Source organism: Corvus brachyrhynchos, unplaced genomic scaffold, assembly GCF_000691975.1.
Source record: "Corvus brachyrhynchos isolate BGI_N302 unplaced genomic scaffold, ASM69197v1 scaffold142, whole genome shotgun sequence".
NCBI lineage: Eukaryota > Metazoa > Chordata > Aves > Passeriformes > Corvidae > Corvus > Corvus brachyrhynchos.
In genome coordinates this window covers 4,999,678-5,023,410 of record NW_008237226.1, presented here as the reverse complement: position 1 = coordinate 5,023,410, position 23,733 = coordinate 4,999,678, and the positions used below count along the sequence as shown (strand labels likewise).

The 23,733-nt window shown below is 38.3% G+C and overlaps 1 protein-coding gene across 5 annotated transcripts in view; it reads right to left on the bottom strand.

Moving 5' to 3' along the window:
• PPP1R9A (protein phosphatase 1 regulatory subunit 9A) overlaps positions 1 to 23,733 on the bottom strand; it is a 133,954-nt gene that overhangs the window by 38,776 nt on the left and 71,445 nt on the right. For all 5 annotated transcript variants that reach the window (XM_017729310.1, XM_017729309.1, XM_017729308.1 and 2 more), the window contains 2 exons: positions 18,375 to 18,479; positions 4,381 to 4,516 (listed from right to left, as the gene is read on the bottom strand). In XM_017729310.1, coding sequence (XP_017584799.1) covers positions 4,381 to 4,516; positions 18,375 to 18,479 — 241 coding nt within the window. The remainder of the gene's footprint in view (positions 1 to 4,380; positions 4,517 to 18,374; positions 18,480 to 23,733) is intronic.

Genomic DNA, 23,733 nt, shown 5'->3' with positions numbered 1-23,733 from the left:
GATGAATGAGAATTTAAAATGAAAAAAATATTCATATGACTATTAGTGATATTAAAATAGATTAAAACATCACTTGCATTAAACTACTTGTCTGTGGCCACAGAGTGAACAGAATCCTGCAATATATTATTCATTTCACATTTTGCATCACCCCATGCTGCCTTCTGGGGAACAGGTCATCTGCTTTACATGACTTTTGTCATTCGCTGTAGAACATGAAGAAGATAATACCAAGTTCAAATCAAAATTCCAAGAAATGTCAGAATTTGACTTGTGCACAGAACACTATGTTAACACAAGGAATTCAAAAGGTTTCAGTCAAGGATACAGATTCAGGTCATAATTAGCACACTAAGTAGGAAATACAAAGACACTGCCTACTCCAAAGCCTTTGCGTTTTATTTTCTCACAGGATGCTACAAATTGAAAGGAGGTGGGACTTTAGGAAGCTAGGCAAACTGGTGATGAGCAAACTCTGCAGCAGGCTACCCAGAGGCGACATACTCTCCCAGCTTTACTGGGATTAGCACAGACTCACTAGGAAATGCCAGCGCTGCCTGTTGTAGGTAAGACTTGAGAAATAGCTGATTCTACTGGCTCAAGTGCTTGGCTTGTGGGAGCTTAACAAGTTGTGAGCTGATGCACACTTATCCTCTAGTCTTTGCATGGACTCCACTGTGAACATCCATCTTCTTTTAGTGTTCAGTTCTGCACAAGGGCTTTGTGTTTCCATGCAAAAATTTAAATGAAGGAGCATCTGAAAGAATCCTGCAACCCTGTGACAACCTGCAGCCTATGGTAAAAGCAGATTCTAAAATGCAGGGCATTTATATAGTAAATGATGAGTTTTCAGTATTACTTAGACAGTAAATGATATATGTCTTAGAAAAACTGTGTGTATTAGTGTGAATTTTCCCCAACAAACAGCTGTCAGGCAACATTCCTTCAAGGCAGTGGAATGAGAAAGTAGTAGGCTAACATTGCATCTCTAAATTTAGTATGTAACTCAAGTCCACTGCCCACTAGCTGGCAGAAATCAAAACTGCCTCAAAATACTGCTTTTTAAAAGAACTTAGATCCTTCTAAAATACCTACATACTCCTTGGGCTATGAAGACTGTCAGAAGTTCCAAAACAGAGGAAATCCAGCCAGCTGGTGGCACAGCAAGATAGAACACCAGAACTTGCACACACCTGGCACACATTCTCTTCCTGTGATTTGACTAGCTGTAACAAATACAAGTCATGCACCATGACTCCAGGACTCAAACACAGATCACTGATTTCCTGCTCTGGAAAACTTAAAATGTTATTGCTGTCCTTGTGGTAAAGTCTCTGAGCCTCAGAATTTGGCAGTCTGAAGATAATTTTCATGTTTATTATACAGCACTGTACCTGGAGATTCATGTTACCATATTTTAAAAGGTGTACAAAAATTAATAGGATGGCTTGACAGCTCTGAGGCTGAGCAACTCCTGTATCATTCTGTGCTGCTTCAATGCAGAACTCCTTACACTGGCAATCCAAATACTCCTGAGCTCCATGCAGTCAGAGTAACTATTACTTTGATGAAACAGACTCAAAAGGTTAGTAGTGGTTTTTGTACACTTGTAGATAGTCATTCAGCCAGTCCAAATGGAGATTTTCTTGCCCAAAAGGTGCCCTGCTTACCAGAGCCAAAGAATGCAGGGCTGGCGGTGGTGTCTGGCACATAGCAACATAAACCCAGCCAGACTTGTCCACACAGAGCAAGATAAGCTCTAAGCAGTAATGCTTGTATTTGACAGTAAATGGAGCAGAAGTGCTTGTGGTGACCAAAAATGTCTTTGAACTGTGGCTAACGTGCATTAGATCACAGTTTACATCGTGTCAGCTGTCTGTGAATGGTGCAAGTTATGCGAGTAAACTTGGATGGCATAGTCAGGTGACCAAAAAAATAGTAATATTCAGGATTACTGCAGGTATCAATTATTTCTGATAAGTCTCTTAATTAAGAAAGGGAACATACTACATTGCATACCTTAGTAACTAAACCCCAGCATTTATTCTGAAAATGTTTACCACCCACACCCCAAATATATATACGGCATCAAGTAGGAAATGGGTATGACCTTCAATGATCCCAATGTAGTTTTTAAGAACTGTATTTGTTCTCAGGCCTAATTCCTTCTCCTTCCAAAACAGATAATTGATGAGGTCATCTGGATCTCCCCTGGTAGATGTCTTTTCCTTTCTTCCTCCTTTCCTCATATGCAAGACAAAAGTCGTCTTTGCACTGCAAAGACCATTGCCAAAAATCAAATGTCATAATCACACAGACGGTCATCATCCTCAGTGTAGTGCTAGAATAAGAAAAGATACCTTTAACTCTCTTAATTAGGGAAACATCTGGGAAAAACTCACCCAATTTTATTTTTTCTCTATGATCTAAAGGCACTACCAACAGAAACCACTTTGTGAATTTGTTATTTTTTGTGAAAAATTTATGCAGTGAACAGGACTTAAAGAGTTTGTAACCACCAAATTGCAAGAACAGGACACATCACAAAAAGTACCTGATACCTACTCATCCCTGTCCTCTTTCAGTACTGTACTGAGAAACACTTTGCATGGTATATGACAGTGTCACCATCAGCACCTTCACAGCAACAATCCCTACTGAAGGCTGAAGTAGTACCAGGATCAGTATCGATCAATATGAGTTTAACAACATTTTCTTTATTGCCAGATCTTGAGTAACGCCACCTGTGTGGTGCATGAAGGTAAAAAACACAAACATTTGAGATTTTTTGCAGGCGGATGTGTCCCATAGATAAAAGCTGTAATGCATCGATCACACACAGAGGTCTGCCTTCAGCCACACATCCCTCTACATGCAAGTACACAATGAGAAAGATTTGATCATCAGGCATTTAGGACACACCTCTCTTGCCTATATGAAAGCTATCAGACTATGCTCACCATAAGATGGTACTGAAAGTCTTCAAACCCTGACATCTACAGTACGCTGTGATGAGTTGTGAGAAGTCTCTTTTCCCAAAAGCTAGTTGATCCATTTTGTTTTTGAAGAGATTGTAATGGAGTTCCTTCAAGAAACTTCTCTTGAATTTAATTCTAGACTAAACAGAAGATAGAAGACTTGCATGTTTCTGTAATTTGAGGAGGGAACAGAGAGGATATGGATTTTTCTATCCTTCATGGTCTCGCCCAGGCTCACATACATATGCATGTATGTACAGCTCTTATTTACATGAGTTATATGAGTTATCCTGTCCCCGTGACAGGATTAATTCTAAGACATATTGAAATATTTTTATTCTTAATATCAGTGGAAATTGAAGTAAGTGAATGCATTACTGGGGCTACACATATTGCTATTTTAACAGCTTGTTTCAAAATCTGAGTGAACCTTGATTTTATGTCAAGACTGTTTTTTTTCTAAAAAGAAAAACTAACCTGAAATAAATGCCTACCATGAATTCTCTATCTCCCCTTATCTATTGTTCCCTTACACAAATAAAATAAAACTGGCCCAGGATGAAAACACACTAATACATGGAGTCTAGCATTTCAAATAATATCACTCAAGATGATATGAAATGATGGCAGTATGCTTGGGCTATATGGAAGCAGTTTGTTACAAAACCCAGCAGCTAATTTAGAGAGTAACACAGACAGTAGCAGTCTCTGAAAAAGCACTCAAAATAATCTTTCCAAGTATCTTGGTAATTAGGCATACTAGGAATTTTACGAGAATGGAGAGAAATTATGGAAATTTACTGCACAGACTTGTTAGTTTCAAAACTTTTGTATTGGGACATCAGGCACTAATTGTAAACATGAATATACACTTCAGACGAGGTGGGCTAATTCTCTATCCTGTGGAATATCTGTTCACACAGAAACAAAATCAGTGTATGGAAAGAGGGGCCTTACCCAGAATTTTCAGAAAACATTCTGACTTAAGAAGTCAATTCTTCTAGAAAAAAACCCCAACTTCCTCAACCCCTCTAAAAGTTAGAAAGCAACTTTAACCAGTTTTCACAAAACTTTACCGTTTCAGTGCACAACCAAACAAACTTTATTCCCTTATTTCAGAAAGGTATATGCCTTCAAGGAAGAGCAGTGCTTACAGAAGCATCAACCAACTTGGTATTTGCTCTTCTGGACCAAAATAAATACTTTAAATCCATGATGAAAATTTTTTCTATAAATTTGTTCTTCAAGTAAGATTCATCATCAAAATCCGTAAAAATCATCAGCAAAGGTAATGGAAAGGTCCAAAAGTTGACCTCTGAGTGGTAAGTAAAAAGAAGGAATTAGGAATAGAAAACAGAACATTAAAAAACACCAAATAGTGAAACACTGGACAGGCTGTTACCTCATCATCATCTGCATCATACTGTGCATAATGCTGCTCCAGCAGCTCTCTCTGGCGGCGTTCTTGTTCTAGAGTTTGGCTAATCAGCTGCGCAACCTCGCTCACTTGTCCCGGTTTTTCTCGTCCAATTACAAACCTATACAAAACATTAGCGAAAAAATATTACTCCTACTGTTTGCCAAAGTTCTAGAGTTTTAGCCATTTCTGATACAGAGGGTAGCCTTTTTCTCCAAAGATGCGTAGTTGTGATTGTTTCAAATGCATTCTGTGGATGAGATTTGTCACAAGGGCACTGTGTGCAGGAGTAGGAGTGATCAGACCATGACAGGAGGGGGAAAATAGAAGTGACCATGACATGCCTTCACTCCAAGTTTCAGTAAACTATAATCAGCTCCATTCCCTTTAGAGGCATGTATTTTCCAGAAAGCTACAGAAGACCAGATTGTTATGGATGCACAGCACACTTATCGCAGCTTATAGTGAAAGAAACACGCATCAGAGTAACTCCTTCCCAGCCTGACTTAGAAATTATCTTCTATTTCTGAGCTTTTATATTTGTCTTCCTCTGGTCTATAAAACAGAATCTATTTCCACATTTTAAAATCTGACAGACGCGATTTCCTTAATTTTAAGCTGCATTCAAATCTTTCTTTTATTTCATGAACTTCTGTTGCTAAGGAACGTTTTCTCCACTGTTAGCTACTGCGGAACACTGGGCACACACTTCCTTGGCTTAACAAAAGACAAGGGCAGTGCCTCTTTCTTGGTTGAGACTTACAAGAATGCTTCTCAATCTTGCTTTCAGCAACTAGAACTCAGAATTGGTTTGGATTGTAACACTTTCTTTTTTCAGCACAGTGGCATAACCATAATTAGGTATGTAGCTATCTACAGAACTAATCATAAACACCCATTACACGGTACCAACACACTGTGAACTACTAAACAAAAGCACAATTCAAAAATGTCAAGCTGAAGAATCATTTTCTTAGAAGGCTAGAAAGACAATTAGGTAATTATGGATGAAAGAAGTACTACGTAGAGCTGAAAAGCACAATAAGGTGACACTGAGCTACTGCATATAGTAAATTATTTGTTTCCACAACATTAGCCTCGAATGATGAATGTAATTTATTACTTGAATGAGAGGCAGAGATGTGTCTTATATCCCATGCATGAAAATTTTTTTCATTAGTACTGCCTATCACTGTTAAAAGCTTTTGGGATTTGTCATCCATGTGTCAGCCAACTTCTCATCAGTGGATGACCCTGGGTCCATCTCCTATGCCAAATAATTTTTCAGATTCTATGAAGTCAGGCACTACAGAAAAGACCGCAATTTGGAGACTATTTCAAGATCATCAAAATATGCAAGTAACTAATTACTTCCAAAAGCATAAGAAAGGTGAGAATGAGTGACTCCATTTGAAATAATGACACAAGGTGCTCTGAAAATAATTTGCAAGAAAGTGTCTTAGCTTAAAAACACCAATAGCAAATACAGCAGAAACTAGAACAAAACTGAGGCAATAACATCAGCATTTTAATCCTGATCAGATCAGATCCCAGTCTGGCACTCATCCCACTATTACAAAAGATGACATTAGTTCTCAGTAATGATAAAGACCTTGGGCTGAAAGAAAAAGAATGTTTCTTCATGGCCCCTACACTTCATCTGTTCTGCATACTGACTTGTTTCCTCTAAATTTTGATTTTAGAGCCAAGTATTACAAAGACTAAATCAGTCATGTTTTCAGACTCAATTGGGAGGAACAATGAGCTTTTAAAATTACTACATGAAGTAAAAAAGGATTTAACCCATATTTGTTGTGTGTTTGTCTCCTCTAATGCAAAAACAAATTGAAAGTAAATAGAGAGAAAAAAAAAAACTTCTATTTCAAACAAACATTTTAAGCAAAATTATGCATGAGTACATTACCTACACATAGTCGAGAGAGCACCACATTTATAAACACGTGAGGGAGATCCTCAATGTGTAAAGTTATGAAACCACACAAAGTGATGCAAATATTGTATTCCCTCTGGCCCTCTGCCTAGTAATTCACCTCCCTTGGAAAATACAAACCTCAAAATACTTCATACAATCATTTTCATACACTGAAAACTTAGAATAAACAACATCCAATGCATCTGAAGTCTGGCAATTCCTGATAATTTAGAAGTGTTATTTGACACGTTAGACTGTAATGCAGTAATATTTTCATACAGACAAACAAGATTAGGTAGGATTTAAAAATATGAAACCTTATTAATTGAATTTTTCTTCTCATGCCAAAGCCACTTACAGTTTACAGTGATGTGATTTCCAAGGCTTGAATCACATGTCAAAATGAAGTTAGTCAGTGATACCTGAAGCTGTTAGATGATATATGAATAAAAGCCTCCAGGCAATGACAAAGTTTAAAGCAAATGTTTTCCAAAATAGAAATATATAAGTAATGTTCTAACTTCCTACAATTTATTGCTTTAGAGTGAGACATATCCACATTGTCTGAAAATAATTTTTAGCAGCGTTCAGTCTACAATTGATATCAGTTCTAGACAAAGAATTGTAAATTTGTAAAATGGAATACTATGTTCTCAGCAATTACAGCTTTTTCAAACTAAACCAAACTTTTTGTCATGTTACATTCCATGATCTTAAGAATACCATACATATAATTATACTTAACCTATAATTGAGATAAACCATAAATTCTAAAGTTACAATTTAAAGTGGGAGGTGAATAAAAGTAACTTAGAAAACCATAAAGCTGGGGCAGATTAAAACTCTTAAGCATGAATTAGATATTTATTCACAGAATGGCTTTAAATACAAGAACTATCTTCATCTGAAGTGTTTAAATATGAGAAAGACACATAAGGCTATGATTCCCTGACCAAAAAATTAGTCACTGAACCATAATATGCACACTTCAACAAAGTGGCTAATTATATAATTCAGATCACTTTGGCTCAACAAAATTAAGCCCATGCATTTCAGACTTCATTAATTAGTCTCAAGGGCTAGAAGTATTATACGAAAGAACTATAAATTCTGTCAGCAATAATATATTTGAGAAGCTGGTTATGCTTTTAGATATGAGACAAATGAGCATTTTACAGCCTTTAAACCACATCACAATAATATTACTCTTAATTATTAAGGCCAGCAAATGCAAAATAAACCCCAGCAAATCTGTGAAACAGCCATCACTGTACTAAATCTCAGGTCATTACTGATTTTTTCTGAAGTCTTTAAAAAAGAAGGAAGGTGGAGGAGAGAGGCAGGGCAAGAGCTGGCCTTGATACTCAAAAGTTACATGCAATTTAGCTTAATTACCAGATGTGAAATATTCTTTGTGGTTGTGATTAAAATAAACAGGGACGGAGCTAGAAATATAATTAGTATTTGACTCTATCTTGGATTTTAGAATATCTAAAAGAATGACGTATCTTGAGAAATTGAAAATTAATTACAGTAATGGTGGTTAAGAAAAGCATTATACTGAAATTGGCAGCAACTCCCACATCTCCTGCAATCCATGATTTAAATATTTTGCAGCACACCTGATACATAGCCTTCTGCATATTTCCAGCTTTTATTAAATGAGGATCTGCAGACCTGTGCTTCTTGAAATAACTTATTGATTTTTTTATCAACTAGGGGAACCAGAAACATTATTATAAAAACTGATTTAAATTAAAAAATATTTCCACTTTGAAAATAGCTTTGGTACTAAAAAAATTGTGAAGGCACCAAATCTGTGACGCAAAAACTGAAGTTCTGCAGCACAGACTTTTAGTGAAATGCGTTAATGATTTCTCCTGAAAATACTTCAGGCAGTAAGTGCTCAGTTAAAAATACATTAGCATGGTTTCCTTAAAAATCAAGTAAGAATACAGCAAACACATTCTAAGAAAGAATGGGGGGTTTTCTGTGCCAGGATTCCAAATATTTTCTTCTAACTTTTCCTAAAATACAGTTTGGTCCATAAAAATGTACAGTAAAATTCATTCAGGGAGTTTTACAGTCAGATGCCTCATCCCTGGAACTGTTCAAGGCCCGTGTGGATGGGGCTTTGAGTAACCTGCTCCAATGGAAGGTATCCCTGACCACAGCAGAGGGGTTGGAACTAGATGATCTTTAAGGTCCCTTCTAACTCAAACCACTCTACGATTTTAAATATGGTTTTCCTCTGAGCTTTAAAGTCTGAAGCTGCTTCTGCTACCATTTATCTCATTTATTTCAAGATGTCTTCAATTACCTAGTCTGGCTGCTTCCATTAGGTTAACAGCCACATAATTAATCCAAAGTGCTTAAAGGGGTGTGAACCCTGTTAAGGTTTTATTTAGTCACAGCAGCACAAGCTGGAATTTGTTTGGTTTTAATGAACAAGATCAACCTCTCCCAAACAGCAGTCTCAAACACAGAAGTCACTGACTGCATATAAGGAATTCACAGCATATGAGCTTCCATTACACTTTTTGATATGAAATTATTTGAGACTTCTAAACAGTCTTTGCATCACTGAATAATTTCAGGTGGAAGGAAACTGGTCCAACCCAAGCCCCTGACTTCAAAAGATGGCCAACTTTGTCATGGCCTTGATCAGAATGAACCTTGCTGCAACTTCTGTTCATTGCCTGTTATTTTGTCCCCTTGTACTGAGAGTTATAAAGAATCTGGGTTTACCCATTCTACCTCATGGATGGTAGTTGAGACAACAGTAAGACACCTGACACTCCATTCTTTTCTTCAGAGTGAAGATGTTCTTTCCACCTCTTCCCAGGATGTTGCCGCACATCTGCTCTCTAGCTCTCAGTGTTGCACAGTGATGCTGCTCCAGATGCCAGACTCACAGCAGCCCTTGCCTCATAAGGCTTCTGTCAGCCCACTTCTGACTGTTGGAAGATCCTGTGATTGCAGCCCTGTTAGCCTATCTACCTCATGTGCAAACTTATGTCAGTAAATCCACCCAGTCCGCCCATCTCCAGAGACAGGCATGTGCACAGCAATCTTTAAAGCTACTAGCTGGAACCAACGGGACTGGTAGAGGGAAATAAAAAAGGTTTGCCTGGAGATAAGTGACCCAAAACTAACACACAAGCCACAAACTCTGCTTGGAAATCAGCACCCAAAGTAACATAATGAAGTGACCACCATCAGTGAATGAAAGGGGCAATGCCTGAGTGAATTTATTTAGGGTCACATAAGCAACATCGAAGAGGGCGATCTGTGTAGTATCTAGTGCAGGATGCTGGCTACGTAAAGCCAGTACAGACAAGGAGACTTTGGGCAAGAGCCTCCAAGGATCCTGGAGATAGAGTTGCCAGTGAGATGAACTGATGTGCAGAAGTTCTGCAGCCTCCATCCTTGTCCCCAGACCCAGGATAAAGTAAAGTATTCTGAATTTAAAGACAGACAGCAAGACTCCAATTTACCTCTTTGGGTTGGAAGGGACCATGCCATGAACAGGGGCACCTTCCACTACATCAGGTTGCTCAGGGTCCCATTCAACCAGGCCCTGAACAGTTCCAAGGATGACGCATCCACAAATTTTCTGAGAAGCCTGCTGCAGTGCCTCACTACCCCGTGAGTAAAGAACTTCCTAATATTTAATCCAAATCTCTCCTCTTTTAGTTTAAAACTTGTCCTATCGCTATCTGTCTGTGTAAAAAAGTCACCCTACCACTGTTTCATAAGCCCCCTTTCAGTACTGGAAGGTACTATAAAGTCTCCTCAGAGTCTTTGCTTCTCCAGGCCGAACACTTCCAGCTCTCAGCCTGTCTCCAGGAAAGGCGCTCCAGCCCTCTGATCAACTTCGTGGCCTGCTCTGGACCCACAGCAACAGGTCCATGTCTTTCTTGCGTGAGGACTCCAGAGCTGGATGCAGCACTGCAGGTGGGGTCTCATAAGGGCAGAGAAGAGTGGCAGAATCACCTCCCTCACCCTGATAGCCACCCCTCTTTTGATGCTGACCCAGGATGTGATTGGCCTTCTGGGAAAACAATGTTATCAATGGTGCTGGTAGAAGAGCAGCAAAGTCACAGATTAAACATCAGAAAAGCCTCAGCGGACTCTTCAGAGCATCTTGGATACAAGCCCCTGATAAACTATGCTACTATCAACACTAAATGGATATTGAGTCAGAAGATTAGGAAGTCACGTAAAAAACCCACACAATAATATTAATACACTTAGATTAATTATTCCCCCAGAAATCAATTCTAGTCTAGGGCCTCCCTAACACATTAGCTTTACTCAAGAGCACTTCAAAATTAGCCAAGGGATTCAATGTTTTGGCACCTCTCCGGATTCTGGTCCTTACATTACTCTGTTCTTCTGAGAGTGCATGTTAAGAACGAATTCCGTCTCTTTCCAGACAGCCTGACAGTATCCCAACACAATCCTTGCTTACAAGGTTCCCTTGAATACAGGGTGATAATTTAATCAGCATTTGCTATAGCACCACATGATTCTTATGGGAATGGCCAGTTAAAAGAAATACATTTGTAAATCTATGCTTTAACATAGCTGAATGCGGTCACCTCTGTTCTGAAGGTACAAGTGATAGCAGGACATGTTTCTAAGAAAAACTGATTGCTTTTTGAGGTGAGATTTGTCTTCCCTCACCCTCACCCTTGATGGTATCCATAGGGAAGAAATCCAGAAAGAAAATGCAGATAGGTCACAAGCTTCTGAGTTCAGACCATGTCCTTAAACTGGATGATGACATGATCCAGATTCTAGGCAAGATCGACCATCCTCACAGCACAGTCCAGCTAAGTGCTCCTACAGCACCATCTGTGTAGTTTGGCGAGTTATCCTGCAAGGATGAACAGCAGGTATTTCTGCCCAGCTGTCACAGTGTTGTATCCCATTAATCAAGGTACACCAAAACTATGTGGGAGTTTCCACAAAATAGTATCTTGGATGAAGGATAAAAAAAATAGCTAAATAAACATATATTATGATATTTCAGTTGCAGGGTTAGGAGTTTATGATTAGATCCATCCAAGTTGAGGATGAAGTGATTCAAAACCTGTCAAGTTGTTCCTTTTTCCAGGAAAAGACAAAAAAAGCTGCTCCTAATGAAATCCAGTCCCACTGAATCTTACTCATTCATGTTACACTTAATTTTAAAAGCCATGCTTCAATACCTAGAAGAATAGTTTATAATTCAGACAAAATATTTGAATGAAGATTTCTTTATGTATTTCACACTCAAACATATAATTTCCTGTCCAAATGTGCAAATATTTCAAGAAAAAACTTGCCATAAAATTTAAATTATCAAGAACTCAGGACACAGGGGCTATGTTTATGCCAGTAAATTACACAGTGCCAGGGAATGCTTCCAAGCACTAGTAACTGATCATCATATTAAAATCGTATTACATCACTGAAACAGTCTTTGAAACAGTTTGACCCAAGTTAACAAATATTCTGCTGAAGAAGAATACTCAGACACAGTCCAAGAGTTAGCAAAGGCTAGGAGTCAGCTTGGATGTTTCCAAAGGACAATTTGGATATGGCCACCCTGCTCAGAAAGTTACAACTCTTTAAGGGTAGACTGACCACTCTGGTGCCAGCTGGCCCCAGCGCAAACAACAGTCCAAGGCACAGCTTGTCTACTACACAGGCACAGCCAAGGAATATAAACCAGCTAAGCAGTGATGAATGCAGTCTTATCTCACCCCTGCTAAGGGGTCAGAGTACTCTTGAGTAGTTTTCCATGTTCAGCATACTATTCCTGGTAGTCTTACAGAACAATTACCAGTGCTTTGCAGAAAGTAGGAGCTTTTTGCAGAAACCAGAAAAAAACAGCTTATAGAATTATGGAATATTATGGAATCTTTAGTATAACCACAGTCAATTAAACAAGAGAAATTTACACTGCTTTGGCACACAGCACCACACATTCAGTTTCTGCAGGATCTATAATTCAGATTTATCAAAGAAGCAGAAAGTGCACCAAGCACACATAGCTTCTGAAGCAGACTAGAATGAAATCCCAGCTCAGCAATCAGCATTGCAGAGCAAAGGACTTTTCTTTCCTCCTCTTTTTATCTCCTCAGCTCCGGCACTTGGATTCAAGGAAAAAGAAATAGACAAGGAAAGGAAAAACAAAACCACAACCCCCAGCCAGAAAACTGGTAACATAAACCAGCTCTCTGAAGCAGACATGGAGTGTGGTATTTTTTGGTTTGGGTCCTGTCTCATTATCCAGTAAGTAGCAGTCCTGCCTCTACCACAATGTGGATCTGCACTACGGAGAATGCCTGCAAATTTTAAAGGACCCAGCTGTTTCATAGGGTAAGAGCACAGGCAGGCAAAGTTAGAAGGAGCAAAAGAAAATCTGCACAGGCATGCGCACTGGGAGATGAGAAGAGTATTACCTAGACAAAGGAGTCACAACAAAGCCACACAGTTCAGTGTTACTGTCAACAAACAGCATTCCCATCGGGGCATACTGCTGCTGGTTAGGTCCTAAGGGGGACTTCATCTGTCCCCTACACTGTCCTAGTTCTTGCAAAGACATGACTGTATAAATTACCTTTCCAGATGCTGCGGTGGCAAACAAAACTAACAGCAGGCATGCAAATACTATTTTCAGAAACAGTGTATTTTTCAGAAAAAATTCAGCTCAAGATGGGGTGAGGAATTCACTGAGGAAGGAATAAATGACATTTCAAGTTGATGTTAATGAACAACCAATTATTTTTACTTTTCGCCCTTTAATTGTTCCTTGTATAAGAGCTATATAAAAGTAGAAATTTGTCTGAAAGATTGCATTTTCAGTTTAGTAAGAGATAAAAAAATTAGGCTGTGAATTAACTGGGAGTTGAAACACAACCCTGCTTTGAATTAAAACTGTCCAGATAAGAAAAAAACAAAAAATGGCAATAAATTATTCTTTATTAGAACAGAGAGTAGTTAACAGTGAAAAGCCAGAGGGCTGGATAGTTAACTGCTATTGTTAGAACATACTCTTTAATGATCTAGAAGATGAATTAGACACAGCAACATTGGCTAACCAATTATTTAAGATGGAAAGACTTTGATGCATTTCAGCAGAATTTAAATAAACAAAAGCAGGTAAACTCATTAGCAGGTTAGAATTAATACAATTTATAACTTTCATGGTGGTACAAGTCATGATAAACCAAACAGGTTTTGCACAGGTTCCGTGTGGTTCCCCAAAGTCCAGAACTGATTTAGAAAGCACCATGAGAGCATCCGCTCAGTGCCTAGCAACAGTTTGGAAAGCTGAGAAAATGTTTAGTCACATTCATACAACAGGATATGGAAGGAGAACACAAAATTTAAAATTTGCGTCTCCAGTAAAACACTGAATTTGGTTAATGTTTTTAAAAGGAACCTTTCAGAGGAAAGTAATAATGCTAAAAGCATACAAGCAGCATACGAAGGACTGGGATTTTCTCATGATTCTCTCATGCAGGACCCTTTCTACTCATCAATGCAGTAAGTCTGCCCAGAACCACGTCCTCCTTTCCTGGGACCCTGACTTTCCCAGAGCTGTGCAAGCACAAATCTTTGTATCCAGTAAGTATGATAAAAGGATAAAGTTTTCTCTATGAAAGAACTAGATTTTTTCTCTTGTGGGTATGTTAAAAAAAAAAAAAATAAAATTCCCTGGAGGCATACAACTCTTCAAGTGAGCTTTCTCTGGCAGAGACTGTAGGGTCTCCCAGAACCCCTTCATTATGATGAAGTAAGAAAGCGGGGTCAAAAAGGCTTAACATCATCCAAGCAACTTCAAAAAACAGTTCTGATACTCAACACCACAGTCCATGGGGAGACTGCAAGCAAAGTAACACAGGAAAAATTCTGTGACAGGATAGCATTCCCACTGTCAAGCTATCTCCTTAGCCTATCTTTTATGACTGCAGGCACCACTTGCAAACTTCAAGCTGATGGATTACATCCTAAATAGGGTCAAAAGAAGAACAGAACAATTAGTGGTATTAGTGTGGCTCTGCCCTCTGAGCCATTAATCTTAGAGCAGGGGTGACACTTAACAATATTGAAAACAACACACATTTCAAATCCCTCCTGTATAGAATCAAATTCTGAAATCTACTAATATGAGATATAAGTAAACTAAATAGTTATGCGAAATTATAAAGAAGACTTGATATTTACATCAATTGAAGTAGCATTCATAGTTGTATTTGCCTGATTAGAGTCACGAGGACACTAATTCTCATCCTGAAAAACACAGGCTGATTGCCAGCTGGGATTATGAAAGAATTCCATCTCTTTCCTTTGCCTCACAGGCTACCAGAGTACATCTGGTGGGTACTGATTATCTTTCTAGAAAACATTATAAGAAAGAATAATTTAATTTATTATCACTGGAGAAGTCAAATTGGTTGAGCCAATGATCTTTCATTATGGTATGATGACTCTGCTGGATAATCCAATACTGCAAACAATGGATAAAATAATTGTAGATGCTTACATTTGCTCTTCTTTCACTTCCTCTCTGCCTCACCTAGAACAGTTCAAAAGGTAAAAGCCATGTCTTCATTTTCACAAATTCTTTATTGTGTCAGCTACAGACAGTCTGGATACATTTTTTTCTGGTAGAAAAATTGCAGAAATCTATTCTAGGTCAACGACTTCCACTGTCAGTATCATTCAAAGTGTTCAGAAGGCTCAAAGGAGAAAAATAGATCACTAAGTATTGGTATTATGCAAGCTCTCTGAAGAGGTATTGACTGCATTTATCGCAAAGAATTAAGAAGTGGCTTTGATGTCATTCTATTCATGAATGTCCTTTCTTTACAACTGATCTCACATAATAAACCCTGCTATAAAAACCAGCATGCATTTTGACTAGATTAAGGACAAAACTACTTCAGATACGTAATGCTGTGGGATATAAACACAAAGTAATGCCAGTGAAAGGCACTCAAATCTCTGTGTGTACAGGACATCAGGCAGAAGAAAGGCACAGATTTTGTATGCTGTGATCACAAAGACAACTATGCTTATTAAAGCAGTTCTATAAATCCCATCAAGCTGACACTATTGAGCAGTAGATATGCGAGTAAGTGTGAACGTGATTCCTCCTGTGAAGGAAGGATTCGTGAAGCTGCCTTGCCTTGGATCAGGTAAGGTGTGCTTGTACACTGCCTACACACTGGCAGCTCAGCTGGGACAACCCCCGCAGGAACGGCAGGAGGTGGTTATAAAGCAGCAACCCTTCTGCTGCTCCTGCCTCCCGCAGTGACACGGATCATTAAAAGCAGCTGCCATGGGAATGGAGCACTCAAAGGGCAGGAGCACTGGTCCCTGCACTGCCAACAGTCAGGAGCTGACAGCTGAGGGCAAGAAAGGGATTTTGCCCCAGCAGACCCTTCCATGTTGTCCCTAATGTTCAGGAGCAGTTCAGGTGCAGAGGTGGTCACTGTCTGCCAAAGGCAGTGGAGATGAGGGATTCTCCATCCTAGCTCTAACACAGCAGGAAAGAGGATTTGTCAGAAACCAATTGCTCTCTCCGCAAAACAAGAGGCAGGCACGGCACTTTTTGTCATGTATCAAGAGAAAAACAGTCAGGAAGTTAAAAATACCTTATTTTCTTTCATATCTAAATTCATCGATATTAGCTCTCACTTTCTTTACAAGCAAATGTTTAAGCCTGAACTGAAGCCAAAACATCAAGCATCCTGAAATATCTATCTCCAAAAAACAGCTTTCTGGAACCATTTTTCATTTTGTGTAAATAAAACCAATGTAGAGCATCAGGCAACAAAACAATCCAAGACTGGACCAGAAGCTAAGCCGGAGCCTGTGCCACACAAGGCTTGGCCACCTTGTCACATCTCGCTCCCAGCCTACCACAACCAGGGAAAAATGATACATTTCTCAGCTGGCTTGCATGAAGCAGAAAGTAGTCTTTCTGAGCATTTCTTTCCATGAAGTTTAAAATGAAACAAGAAATTGAGGAAGTTGCACCAAATTCTACCCATTTCTTTTCATCTAATTAGATATACACATTAGTAAGACACTGCTAACCACATGGTATGCTCTTTATGTATACATTACTAACATTTTAGTATTATTTTCTATTGTAACTCATACAGTACTTAAAATTTATTATTAACTGAGGTTTTTTGGGGTTTTTTTTGGTCTAGTTTTGACACTAACACACTGGGTCATTTTTTCCATGAAAACTCAGTATCTTAATCTCACAAGGAAAAATGTAGAAACTCAAATATCTCTCCTTGATAAATGCTGCCTGTCAGAAGCCAATGATCCCAGTGCACAGGATACACAGTTCACTTGACAATGTGAGCTCAACAACAATGAATAAGTACTTTTTTCAGTCCCCCATTTTGTGACAAGGGTCTAGATTGCAACCAGTCTCACTGTAATTTATTTCCTGAGAGAAGACTGTGGGAGTTCTGTGTGAAAATTGTTTTATGTTTCTTCCTTCCTCCATTACTATGCCATGGAAGCAAGTATTCTATTCTATAACTTACGCAGTAATAATTACACAGACTAAGCTGATTATAAATGTACACAATACATGTGTTTTATGTGACTGCTTTCTTTTTTCCTCTTTCCTTTTGAACTAAACATCAAACACAAAATATACATAACATTTGCTTTGTGTACACAGGAACACATTTTTCTCTGTCATAAGGATTTTATGTTTGAAGGTTCCAACTGCAGAAAACTTAATAAAATATATACTCATTTTCATAGTTAAGTCAGTAGGAACACTCACAGCATGTGTGAGTCTTTGCAGAAATAGTAATGGTGTAACTTCAACTGTAAATGTTACACAAAAACATACTCACCCATAATTACACTAGTTTCTAATATTTTTTTTTCCTAAATAACCTCTTTCAAATAAAAGATTGATCAACCACCCCCAAGACTCTTTGCAGAATTCACATCCCAGCATTATTCCTCATTGTTATGCAGGATCAGCTATGGAATTATAGTGGAAGTGTGCCTGCCAGCATATAACACCACCATCTGAGAGGGTCTGCATATATTACCACCTATAGTTTAGTCATGGTTCAAAAGAAGTCAGCTCTGGACTCATTAATTAAAGAATTCAGTTGTATTCCCTGGAGAAGATTTTGGAAGAGAACCAAAAGGTGACTACAGAATGGCTGCTGCTTTTAAAATATGACAAAGATATTTTTGGATTTATTTTGTAGAGTTGAATCTTTACTGAAATTAACAAGCTATTGAAAAACTCCATGACTGAACAGGGTTTTAAATGGCAAACCAGTTCATTTCTAGGGAAACAATGTTCTTATTAATGACATTTTATAGCTTTGCACTTAGATTAGTCCAGAAGCTTACTTGCAGTATATGTTACATTTTCTAGTCTGTTCATTATTTTATGGATTTTTACAGGGACACCTTTCAATTAACCACAGTATAGGAGCAGAGGGAAACCCACAGATGGTGCTGGGAGCTCAATTAATTAATGCTGGGATGTTATTTTCCTCACTTTGGTAGCTGTTACCACTATGGCATCCAATACTCTCCTCTCCTCTGTGTTGAGGTGGCATCTGAGGCACCAGAGTGCCCATCTCTTCCTGCTCCAACCCTGGAGCACAAACATGGCCAGTGTCCCCACAGGAGGAGCAGGGAGGTGATCTGATCAGTGGCAGCAGTTTCCATCTGACCAACACCCATGACCTTCATCATTCCAACTAATACAAACACCTTGAAGCCCATGCACATCTAGACTTGTGATCAAGAGCATAGTCGTCATCTATCTGCAATTTCGGCTTGGCTTGGTGGTCATATGTTAAAAATCTAAGCCAAAACAAAACTGTAATACTATATTTGATCCCTCTCTAGGGATCAAAGGAGAGAAGACACAGAGAGGCCCAAACCCCCTGATTCTTCCTGGGTACACTGAAAGCCCTGTGAAGGAAGCCAGGTAATCTTAAGTATTAAATTACAATTTCTTTTTTACTTCTAAAATACTCACCTGACTTTCTCTTTGGTGTTTCTAAGAACAGTTGCAGCAAAATTTTGTGTAACACCAACCAGACTGATGCCATCAACTTCCACAATTTGGTCATTCACTTGGATCCTTTCAGGGGAAAAACACAAATGCATAAATAATTGTATGAATTCTTGTGAATTTTCAGAAAAACTTAGCATAGAGAGATCTTTCTAGTGTGATTTTAAACAAAAGCTCAGTCATAAAAGGATTGAGGTAAATATGAAAAAGAAATCATTCCTTGCACACAGACATCTCATAAATGCAGCTTCAAAGTTACCATAACATTTAATATCATCAATTAATTATCAAGTCCCTTTCCTTGTATAGAAATACAGCAATACAAACTCTTGAATTTGTCATCTGAATTAAATTAAATGAAATACTTGAACAGCTCTTTTATCATTCTTTCCTAAGCCAATCTTGAAAAACATCATAAGACACAGCTCTGGCATTTCATGTTAATGGAAAAAAAGTGTAGTATTTAACTAAAACAACCTGCTCATCTGTGGAGAGAAGAACTTATGTATCAGACCCAATTGTGACATAATCTCTTAAGATATTTCATCCAACTTGTTCCAAAAAGATGAATTCCCAGTGTAAGAGTGATCTTGATGCACACCATCATAAAACCTTGGACTGTTTTAATGAGGACTCTCTTTTTGAAACCAAACACTTATTTACTGCTAATATACTTTTTAATGCAGAAAAACTTAAGACAGAATGAAAGTCATGCTGCTTTTATCTAAAGCAAGTGCTGCTACAAAATCCCTAGAGCAGGCACTGGACTCATCTGGATTACAAACCCCTGGAAGATGACTGCTATACTACTCTTTAGAAACGCATGATCTCTAAGAGTTTCAAAATAAAACCCAAACAAACACATCCAGAACTATAAAAGGGAAGAATTTTCAGGTACGTATATGAATTCTATTGATCCAAACTACAGTTTACAAAGCAACCAAGAAATAGGTATGAAAAAATCCTAAGTAAATACCCAAATTAATGTATTTAACATCTTAGGATATATTAGTGATAAGACTTACTTTCAAGAACAACAGAGGCTTCAACAGAATGCTGAAGTATTATGACATGGAGCACTAATTTCTCTGCCAAGTCTGAGGAAATGCTTTGCAGTGTTACATGTGTTCAAGCAGTATCTTCTGTTCTTTGGATTCCAGGTGATGAGTAAGAAATACAGTATTTACTCTTTGGCAGCCTCACACCACAGAATGCCACTGTGTTCTAGGCAGGATCTCCCTTGAAAAAGGAAGCCTATAAACTATATTGAAAATCATACCAGGCATTTTAACCTCAGAATTTTACTTGAGTTTTCACTGAAATATTTAAGAAATACAGCAATCACATTAATATTTAATTTTGATTTTTTTTTAACTTTAGCAAACACAGAGTGCAGTTAGATGGCCACAGGAGTACCCAGAAAAGAACTTTTAAGAAGTTGGTGCCCACTGAGTGGGAAACTGGCTGAAAATGGTGGAAGAACAGATTCCTTTGAGATGACAACTTAGCTACAACACTGTACCTCACTATGCAGTGGACTAGCAGTGTTCAGTGTTCAGATACACAGGTACAGTATTTCAGGTGATGAAACATCATCTTAGAGAACTGTTGCCTGCCATTTCGTAAGCGGCTCTACATTGATTCAGTCTAATTCTATTTGTCCTTCAGGCCTATTTTGTATCTCCTTATTTCTTGGTTATATAGCTCCTAAATTAACTTCCAACTACTATTTTTATAGCCAGTGTTCTCCAAAACTCCTTTATTTCTATATACACATATATTTTAATTATATATAAATATACATGCGTATCAACATACAAAGAGCAGCCTTCCCGTTACAGCCCACTCCAACAGGAGCTCCAGGCCTCCTCTATCTCTGAAATCTCGTTTCAAACACAAATGAAAAATTAGGCTCAGGTTGCCAAAGCCTGAATTACAGACATTTTACTGCTTTTATAATTAATAAAATTGGTAATTCTTCTGATAATTATTTTCTAATGCTCAGGACTTTAAACTCTGCCTGCAGATTACAGTGAAGTAGCAACTACAGAAGCAAACCAACGTATGGTTTCATATGGTTTCATATGGTTTTTCAGTATGATGAACTGAAAAATTTAATTCGTGCAGAGAAAACTTCTAGAGTTCAAGTTAAGAGCTATGTAATGTTTCAAAACTGCTGCTCCCAATGTTATCAAAGTACTTTAAAAAGTGAATGACTCATCACCACAATAATTTGAAAGAAGCAGCTATGGATTGATTGATCCAGGAAAAGATTTTATTTTTCATATTCAGTCTAATGGCTGATTTCATATTTTTCACACTATTAATAACCTCTCCTAATACTTATCAACATGCTTGCCTTTGGATCCATCTTGAAGCACCCTCATTGGTTAAATACTGGCACACAAAACCTTTAAATATGACAACTAAATCCTACCTGCTTGTCTGCAGCAACATGAATCAAGCCAGTGGTGTTAAATCACTGAGAAGCCCCTTTGTACAGATTTTGTATTTCAATGGGAAACAAGTACTTTATATCATAATTTCATGGGTCTTTCAATAAAATATAGAAGCTATCCTACAGATACTGTAAGGTTTTAAATTGTAGCTTCAGAAGAACCTGGTTGAAGATTGCTATGCAATTATTCAGAATATCTGATGCAACTGTTGAAATAGTTTTATTTTCTGGAAGGAGATTTTGCTTTGCTATCAGTATTAATGATTAACTAGGCTTTTCATAAAGATGAAGTTAACAGGACCCTTTACAGTTGATGCACTTTATTGTGCAGAACTATCTGGTCCTGACTGAGAGGATTATATATCCCTTTCCCAAGTGAATGATCAGTCAGGCTCTCAAAGAGAAAATCAGAGTCCTATTTCTCAGCTGACTGAACATTCTGCCAGTTGAAAACCAACACAAATATTAGAATGGTCAAAGAATGATATTATTTTTTCTCAGCTGACAAGCTCCTTTCAGATGCCATCTAGGGAAATGAAAGAAGAGACTTGTGATGGAACATTAACTTCTGTAGCCCACTCAAACATGTGAATAATGAGAGGAAAAGAAATTACAGATCATAACAGAGCAGCAGTGAGTGACGGATTTTCAACCAGAGAATTTCACAAATAATACCAGTCGTGAGCTTAATGCCTTCTGGCTGAGGTCAAGCATACCCTTCAGAAAAACACTCACTTAAATTCAAAGTAATGGATAAAGTCATGACATCTTGAGGTGTCAGCTTCTTCATTTGCCTTCATAATTTTTAAGCCTATGATAAATCAGTACTTGGCTTTCAACTTGATATCTTATTGCCAAGATCTGTAAAGATACCTCCAAGCCCAATCTAGAAGACAATACACTTCAGTAGCAATGTTACTAAACATTCTAGAGTCTTCTGTTTAAATTTCTGGGGGGTTTCCACAGCAGAACAACTTTTTGCCTCGTTGAAAAGTTAGAGGTGTTCATCAACAAGGAACATGTTACTGCAATATATTTTTTAGAAGATAGCATCAACATCTTAAGAGTTTTTTCCTACTCTTATTTATAAACAATATTTTCATATTGTTTCTAACGCAATAACGCATTAATGGTTAAAATCAGAAAATGAGGATGCATATAAGTTGATTTAATTGCTTACATATCGGAGAAGTAATATTTTATTGGCATGAAAATTTACATAGTTATGCACTAGGACAGAACGACAAATTGTATGGGTTGGAAGATATTTAAGAATACTTTTCATTATTAAATGATTACATAGTAAAGTATTTTTCTATCTCCTAATGAGAAGAGGTTGGCTTGGTTGTGGCAGGTATTGTACAATACACAGATTGGCAGGTGTTGTATAATACACAGATAACTGTGCCCCATATGATAGGAAATATTTTATGTTCAAAAGGAGTTATTTAGCCTGCACATACCAAATAAGCAATTCTAGAAGCAAGCAGGTTTTATACGAGCATTTTACAAGACTACACACACCAATCCACTTCTTTAGTGGGCAAGATTTATGGTATGAAGAGCTTCCTACTTCAATTAATTAATGTACTTTCAGTGCTGTAGGTGTGAAAACTGAACTCTGGAACAGAAGACTATCCAAAGTAAGAAATATAGAGTAACAGTCTGTGTTAGTAAACTTGAAGGGAGTGTATTTAGTAAAAGTTCAAACATTCAGGTAGACTAATTATTTCCCTAATCACAGAATCATCAAGGTTGGAAAAGATCTTCAACATCATCCAGTTCAGCCGTCAACATTGCAGCTCAATCACTCCTAAACCACATCCCAAGTGCCACATCCAGATGCCTCTTCAACACTTCCAGAGACAGTGACTCCACCACCTTTCTGGGCAACTTAATTCCCATATCTTTCACTCTTTCAGTGAAAAAAAAGTTCTAATATTTAATCTGAACCTCACCTGACACAATTTAAGGCCATTTCCTCTCATCCTTTCACTTGAGACATGTCAGAAGAGACTGACCCCCACCCAGCTACAACTTCCTTTCAGGTGGTTGTTGAGAGTGATAAGATCTCCCCTCAGCCTCCTCTTCTCCAGGTTAAACACCCCCAGCTCCCTCAGCCACACCTTGTAAGACTTGTGCTCCAGACTCTTCACTAGCTTTGTTTCCCTTCTCTGGACACACTTCAGCACCCCATTGTCTTTCTTGTAGTGAAAGGCCCAGAACTGGACACAGCACTTGAGGTGTGGCCTCACCAGTGCCGAGTACAGGGGGACAATCACTGCCCTGGTCCTGCTGGACACACTAGTGCTGGTACAGGCCAGGATGCCTTTGGCTTTCCTGGCTACCTGGGCACACACTGGCTGATATCCAGCTGCTTGTCAACCAGCACCCCAAGTCCTTTTCCGCTCAGCAGCTCTCAAGCTGTTCCTCCCCCAGCCTGTAGCGCCGCCTGGGGTTGTTGTGACCCAAGCGCAGGACCCGGCACGTTGCCTTACAGAACCTCATGCAGTTGTCCTCAGCCCATCAATCCAGCCCATCAAGATCTCTTCGTAAGGACATCAAATGTAGAGAGGTCAAATAATCAAATGTTGAACAGAATTCTTTTTCTTAAGTATTGCCTATCCAAAGCTAGCTTGAAGCCAATAAAACAGGTGGGAACTCAACACCTTTAGAATCTAAACTGCCTTCAAAAGTGACAGAGTTTGGAATCACCCGCTTTGCTCAGGCTAAAGCATCTGGGTTCTCAGCAGTCACAAACACATATCTTTGGCAAATTTGTTCTTCTTAAGCAGTGTAAACTCATGGTACCAATTTAGTGTCTTCTCATAACCACATCAGATACTTGGATCTTACCAATGGAAT